The sequence below is a fragment of the Myotis lucifugus genome, unplaced genomic scaffold (assembly GCF_000147115.1).
Source record: "Myotis lucifugus unplaced genomic scaffold, Myoluc2.0 scaffold_103, whole genome shotgun sequence".
NCBI classification, from domain to species: domain Eukaryota; kingdom Metazoa; phylum Chordata; class Mammalia; order Chiroptera; family Vespertilionidae; genus Myotis; species Myotis lucifugus.
Genome location: NW_005871151.1, coordinates 570,347 through 577,241, shown reverse-complemented (window position 1 = coordinate 577,241; position 6,895 = coordinate 570,347). Strand labels below are relative to the sequence as shown.

Genomic DNA, 6,895 nt, shown 5'->3' with positions numbered 1-6,895 from the left:
GGCTGTGGAAGTGCTCAGCCCACGGGGGTGTGGTGGACGGGGAGCCTGGCTGACCCGAGACCCCCAGCATCTCAGGCGTCCTTCCCAGGTCAGAACAGGCAAGACCTGGAACACGAGGCAGGGCCAGGGGGGACCCGGCTTCCTATGTGCGTTCCGCCCCCCCCCCCCCCATTTTTCTTTGTAAGGGCCTCCATCATTTTCTTTGTAAGCCGTGGTTTGTCCAGCCTGCGCTCTGCGCCAGGCCCTGCGCTAAGCTCTCTACATCCCCCCTCACCAGGTCAGCACAGACCCTTAAGGGGCGTCTCCCTTTCTTTTTTTTTTTTTATTGCTTAAAGTATTACATAGGGTATTATATAACGTTCTCCCTTTCAACAAAGCGGAAACAGTTCCAGAGAGAGGCTGAGTGAGACACTGTAACACCTTCACGTGGCCCTGGTGCACGGAGAGGGATTTCATCTCTGTGGTGCTGCTGCCCAGGGTCCACCCTTCTGGTCCATCTGGCTCCAAAGCCAGTGCTGGTCCCGAGAGCCCAGGGGCCTTGGAGCTCAGCCTTCCTGTCCGAGGGCCGGCGTTCTGGCCTCAAGAACCAGGATGAACCCGGGCCCTCTGGAAGTCAGCCAAAAGCACCTCCTCTCAGGCCACCTGGCCTCGCGGGCAGGGCCTGAACCCACTGCCCAGCAGCACAATCCCAGCCACTCCTTCCTGTTGCAAACCCGGGAGCTGCAGCCCAGGGACAGGTCCCTGCCAGGGTACATGGCAGCTCGGGCCGCCGAGAGCTGGAGCCGGGCTCCCTCCTCGCCGCCTCGCAGTTACTCCGGGAGGAGAGGCCTGAAACTGACCAGTGAGGCTCGCGCATCCCTGGTGGCCAGAGGTTTGAGTCCCTTCACCAGGCGAGGGCAGGGCTTTCCTCCAGGTGCTCCGTCTGGCTGTGGTGAGGCTCTCCATGGGCCGTCAGACGGGTCCCAGGCAGCCACACCGGCATGGAGTCAGTGCCCGCTCTGAGGCAGCCAGGCTGGCCCCGGCTCACCGTCCTGTGAGGTGTGGGCGCGTGTGCCAGGCCCCCGTGGGGTCTGTCCAGGGTGGGAGGCAGGACTCCTGTCCCCCTCGCCCACCAGTCTGCTCGGTCCAAGGAGCCTCCTGTTGCCACCAGTCAACCTGAGGGGCCGTAACCAGTGTTTCTAAGCCCGAGGCGCCTGTCGGAATCTGGGAGCCAGCGGCTGGTGGCTGCCTGCTCTGCCGTCCCGAGGGCGTGTCCAGTTGGACCAGGCCGCCAGCCGCCTGGCCCTGCCCCGTCCTCCGCCTCCCTCAGCGTGACCCTTTCTCACCAGATGGGAGGCGGCAGTGAGAAGAGCCTCGGGGACTGGATGGTGAGACAAGGCATGGTGAGGCCCCCCGAGAGCTGGGGCTGTCCCTCGGGGCTCCCCCGGTGCTGCTGCCAGAGGGAGCAGGAGCCTCAGACCCAGGGGAGAGAGGGGCCTGCCGGCCCAGCCCAGCCCAGCACTCGGTGGCCCTGCACCCCCACTCCTGCTTTCTCAGCCTCTGGGGGCTCACTTCTGGCCGCCCAGGCATCCCCTCCAGCAGCTGAGAGCTCGTGGGAGAGGGCCCTGCTGCTGCTGGTGCCGCTGGTGCTGCTGGTGCTGCTGGGAAGGCCCTCCTGCCTCTGCTCGGGGCTTCCTGCTCCCCACGTGCCTCAGGCTGGGGAAGAGCTGGGGTGGAACTGGCCTGGTTGGAGAGAGACTCTCCCTCCTCCCCAGGAGCTAACTGGTGGCTGGCATCTTGAGCTTCCACTCTGTGCCGGCACGGGGCTAGGCTCCTCCCACCACCGGCTCACTCAGTCCTCACAGCGCTGGGCGGTGGGCGCTGTGTTACTCTGAGGATGAGCCAGTGAGGCTGCCTCCAAGAAGGAGACCCGCCCAGCAGCCCCTGTCCGCACAGAGCTTTGTGGCCCGGAGTGAAAAGTCCCTGTGCGCAGCCCCAGCCCCCCTGGACCCCCAGCCTGGCCTTTTCAGGTCATCTCGGCTCCTCCCTCCACATGGGCCCCTCCACCAGGAACTCGGTCTGTGAACGTGCAGGGAGATAAGCTGGCAGCCCCTTCCCAACCCGCTGGCTGAGCCCTCCCTGGGCTCCCTGCCTTCCGCCAGCTGCCCCCAGCCTGTGTGCAGCCCTGGGCCTTGCAGAAGCGCCCCCCCCCGCCCCCCGCAGCCTGGAGCCTCGCCCACACCCTCGGGGTGGGAGCTGGAGGTGCATTTCTCCTCCTGGCCTGGCCCCTGCTTAGCCCACTGCCCAGCATCCCCTTGCCCACAGCCTGGCACTGTGGGCAGAATTGTGGGTCCCAGGCAGCTGGGCAGGAGCCATCTTGGGGGAGATGCCAGGATCTTGACTCCCAGAAGGGGGCAGGCAGGTCTGACACCCCATTTCTAAGTGAGGAGGCTCAGGGAGGGTGACTGCCCCCAGCTGCCCGGCCCGCCCGGCTCACCGTCCTCCTCCCTTCCAGATCCCCGTCACCCAGGCCTGCCTCATGGAGGACATCGAGCAGTGGCTGTCCACTGATGTGGTGAGTCGGGGCCGCCCAGCCCACAAGCAAAGGCTCAGGCCGCTCCTCACCCACCTGACAGGGCTCCCAGGTTTCTCATGAGGAAGAGGCTGGTCCTAGGGATGACGGGGGGTGGCGGGGGGAGCATTGCTGTGGGACCCTCAGCAGCAGGCCGTGTCCCACCTTTAGAGGAGGGCCTGGCACTGCACCCTCCCCCAGCATGCTGCCCAGTGAGGTCCCCGTGGGTGCCGGCTGAGGGCAGTCAAGGAGCCATGACAGCGCTAGGCTCTGCACCTGCCACACGCAGGGAGACGGGGCCACTCAGCCCATTTCACAGATCAGGAGGCTGATAGCAGCTGAGAGACAGCATGGGCCCCGCCAGCCCCGAGGTCCCCACCCACCCAGCTAACCTCTGCTCCCGCTTTCTCAGGGGAACGACACGGAGGAGTCCAAGGGCGTCACCAGCGAAGGTAGGAGGCCCTGGCCCTGCGCGCCCACCCACCTCCCCGGCCCGGCCTCGGGGCCCACCCCCATTCTCTCTCTGTTTCTCTAGAATTTGACAAGTTCCTGGAAGAACGGGCCCAAAGTGGCTGATCGGTTGCCCAGCCTCTCCAGCCCCTCAGCTGAAGGGCCCCCCCGGGCCCCGCCCCGGCGCCGCCCCTCGGAAGCAGACCCAGGAGAAGGACGACGACATGCTGTTTGCCTTGTGAGCAGGCTGGCACCCTGCGCCCGGCCGCTGCTCCCACCCCTGGCTGGGCCTCTCCCTCCCTCGGTGTCAAGGCTGCTTGGGGTGGCGTGTTACCCCTTCTCTCCTCGAGGCTGGGCCAGGTTTGGGGAGTGGGAAGGCAGCCGGTGAACTGGGCGAGCAGGTCAGTTCCTCGTTGGGATCCTGGCCACTCCTGCCGCCCCCACCCCAGCCGACCACTCTGATTTTGCTGAGACCTGGAAGCCTGGACAGGCAGGCTGGCTGCTTGGTTGCCCCGGTGACCCTCCTGCCCTGGGTGACCCATCCCAGAGGAGCCCTCCAGAGCCCACACTGCCAGCCGAGGCCTGACTGGAAGCTAGAAACAGAAGCTTCTGTTGCAACCTCTGGTCCCTTCCCCGGCCCTGCCACGTGGAGCCGAGGCTCTGGCCCGCTGTTGAGGGCGGGGTATGTGACCCAGCTGCTCGCCGTCCAGGTACGAAGCTGCACTTCGTGGGGCAGAGCGCCCGGCCCTGGCTGCAGGGGAGGGTTCAGGGCGTGCAGCCCCACCATCTCCTCCACTGCCTTTCCCCTTCCTCTTCCTCTTCCTGCCCGCCGGGGCGTGGGTCCCCCCACCTGTTGGTTGATCCTCTTGTACTGGGAGAGGGTACCTTTATGTCCCCAATTAAAGGTAGAAAACCACCTGCGACAGCGTTCAGGCGCCAAGTGGGAAGTGACTTCTTGGTCTCTCCAGGGAGGGGGACAGCTTTGGCGCTGGGAGCTGGGCCATCCAGGGAGGGCATCTCAGATGGTCAGCGGAGCAGCAGGACTGGCAGCCAGCAGCCCCTTCGCGCCTTCACAGGGTCAGGACGCTTTGCCCTGCCGGGAGGCCCATTGCTGTCCCTCTGAGTGACGTTCCTACATGCTCAGGGCACCTTCACGCTGCTCCCACTCCTGTCGGGGGGCGGGGGGGGGGGGGGGGGAAGAAAGGGTTGGCGGGGCCAGTTTACAAGGCAGGGAGGCACCAGTGTAAGGGGGGGGGTGGCTTCCTTGCAGAGAAGAGATCGCCCATCCTGTCAGGGCACTGGACTAGGCCTATACGCAGGCTCATGGGGCCCGTCATAGCAGCCCCTGGGCAGAGCAGTTACCACTTCGTCACAGACGCTGAGGGCTCCGACTCCGTCCACGAGCCATGGCTGTGACTGGGCCCCTTTCTGCGCCTGGTGCCCCACATGGACACCAGCACCCATCTTTACCTGCTTAGATCATGCAGAGGAGGGCAGGTGCTGGGGACTTTGGGCCCTGATCTGAGTGTCCCCGGCTGTATCTTGCCGGCCCGGCTGCCTCTCCAGCCGGCGTGACAGCAGGTCACACCCAGAGGCCCTTCCTGGGCCGCCGCTGGCTGGCTGCCACCACACCACACTGGCCCAGTGTCTGAAGCCGCAGCTGGATTCTGTGCTCAGTCCACGTGGTGGAGCAAGGCCCTGGCGCACCTGGGCTCTGTGACCCTCGCTTGCGTAACATGCACCTTTGCCACTGTGCCTGCATGGTTGCCGCCTGGGGGCAGTGACTGTGGGGCGTGCATGCACTCGCCCACATGCGGTGCGGCCAGCAGTCCTGGTCAGCTCCAACTCCCACAGACCTTCCCACGGCCGGGCCTGGGAGCCCCGGAGACCGGGCCGTCTCACAGGACAGAGGGATGGGCTCCGTGAGCTCCCTCCCCTGCCCCTGCAGCCCCAGCTCTCGCGTCCCCCTCCCTCCCCACCACGCCCAGCTGAGCTGCTGTGTGCAGTGCCCGGCCAGGCCTTTTCACCTCCCAACAGCTCTGGGGAGAACAGTTTTGACCACCGCTTACCAGTGGGGAAACGGGCTTGGGGGAACAAGGACTGGCTAGTCACATACTCAGTAATGGGAGAGTGGGACCCGGTCCTTTACACGCCGTCTGCTGGGAGCCCCAGGGAACCAGCCGTGACTTGGGGGCCGGTGGCCCTGTTCATGCTGAAGTTCCGAGTGGTTTGTTCTCTCGTGCGGATGGTATCTGCCGAGTGCCAGCTGCACACAGGGCATGGGCCTCGGTGCTGAGGATACAGGTGAATGGCCACCTGACAGCCCTGTTGGGCCACATGGGAGGGGAGGGGACAATAATGACAGACGTAAATTCAGTAAGTGCCACCTGCTCTGAAATGAAGGGAGGGGAAACTGAGGCAGAGTGATGGGAGGGGCCAAGGCTGGAGACGCAGGGAGGGCCCAGCGCAGAGCCCCACAGGAAGGGGACCAGGGAGACCACCCACTTCCCCTGGAAGGGGCATCCCCTCCCTCAGGCCCCTCCAGAGAGGCTGCTGGGCTGAAGGCAGCTGAGGAGCCTGCAGGAGCCATCGTGCTGGCCAGGCTGGGTTTCCTGACGCAGGCGGTTTGGACCAATCACTCAGCCACAGGAAGTCTCTGGCCCCCACAAAAGTGGGCCAGCTGCTGGCGGGGGCCTTGGCCATGTGCCCACAGAACAGGATTAATGAGGCACCAGCAGCTCCTTCTGGGCCCAGCTGCCTCAGAGGCAGCACATGTCGGGGGCGGGGGGGTTGAGGGGAGGCCAGCTGGTGGGAGGGCGGGAGAAGGGGCGCCTTGGAGGCAGCCCCTGGGGCCTGCGAGGGGGTGCTCGCCAGAGCTGCTTGGAAGCCCTTGGCAGAGGCTCCGTGCCCTCCTGGCTCCCTGAGCCCCCAGGACCCACACGGCCTGGGCACTGCCCCCCGATGTCAGCATCCAACCTCTCCAGTTGTCACACAAAGCCTGGCGTGGCCGCTGCTCATCATGAAATGTGCTCAGCAGTCACCCCTCACAGGGTGGTAGTGAGGGTCAGCTGGAAGGACAAGGACAGCACCTGCAAGAAGATGCTCCACACGTCCTCACAATGGTACCCTCCAGCCAGGCACCCGCCAGAGCACTGCCCCTGGCTCCGGTGGTCTGGGGGACTCTAGCTCTCCAGGGTGCTCGCTGCCTCCAGGACAGCCTCCACTCCCACGACAGCCTTGGGCCTGGGCTGCTGCCCCTTAGGGGGGCCCCAGGAGCGAGGAGGATCCCCCAGGTGTCCTGGACCAGGCTTTTGAGGTGGCAGGAGCTCAGGTGAGTGCTCCAAGTGACCACAAGATGGCAGCAGAGCTACACATAGATCCTGCAGCTATGGGGAGGGAGGGTGTCTGCCAACCAGCTCCTGCACTGCCCCTCTCTGCCCTCGGTGCCACCACACAGGGGTCTTTGTCCCAAAACCCAAGCCCCACACAAACTGCCCTCTGCCTCCAAACCCCACACACTTCCCTGGTGGGGCTGGGAGCTCGAGCGGAAAGGATCTGCAGCAAGCATGTCAAACTCAAAGGCTAACTCGGGCCAAACAAGGTATACGTTTATGTGGGCTGCAAAAAACCAAAAGCTTCAATTTTCATAGAAACATAGGTTTATTTCCATAGAGACATGCTGGATACAAAGGGCTGAAGTAAATGAGTCATCATTAACAAAAAATAATAGAACATTATTATAAAAAATATTTTTTCTTGGACATTAACTTACCGGACACTGAATAACTGCACAAATTAATAAGCATAATGCAAATAAACCTATTTTTCTTGTTCTCCAAAAACGAAATTATTTCCTGTTGCGCACACCAAACAAGTCAGTACAAGACTAATGAT

At 63.8% G+C, this 6,895-nt stretch overlaps 1 protein-coding gene across 1 annotated transcript in view; it reads left to right on the top strand.

Annotated features, from left to right (window-relative positions):
• The window catches only part of TOM1 (target of myb1 membrane trafficking protein), a 14,727-nt gene extending 10,792 nt beyond the window's left edge, over positions 1–3,935 (top strand). Inside the window, exons 7-10 of the mRNA XM_014459145.2 lie at positions 1,329–1,367; positions 2,495–2,554; positions 2,964–3,003; positions 3,087–3,935. Coding sequence (XP_014314631.1) covers positions 1,329–1,367; positions 2,495–2,554; positions 2,964–3,003; positions 3,087–3,127 — 180 coding nt within the window. The 3' untranslated portion in view covers positions 3,128–3,935. The remainder of the gene's footprint in view (positions 1–1,328; positions 1,368–2,494; positions 2,555–2,963; positions 3,004–3,086) is intronic.
• The last annotated feature ends 2,960 nt before the right edge of the window (positions 3,936–6,895 follow it).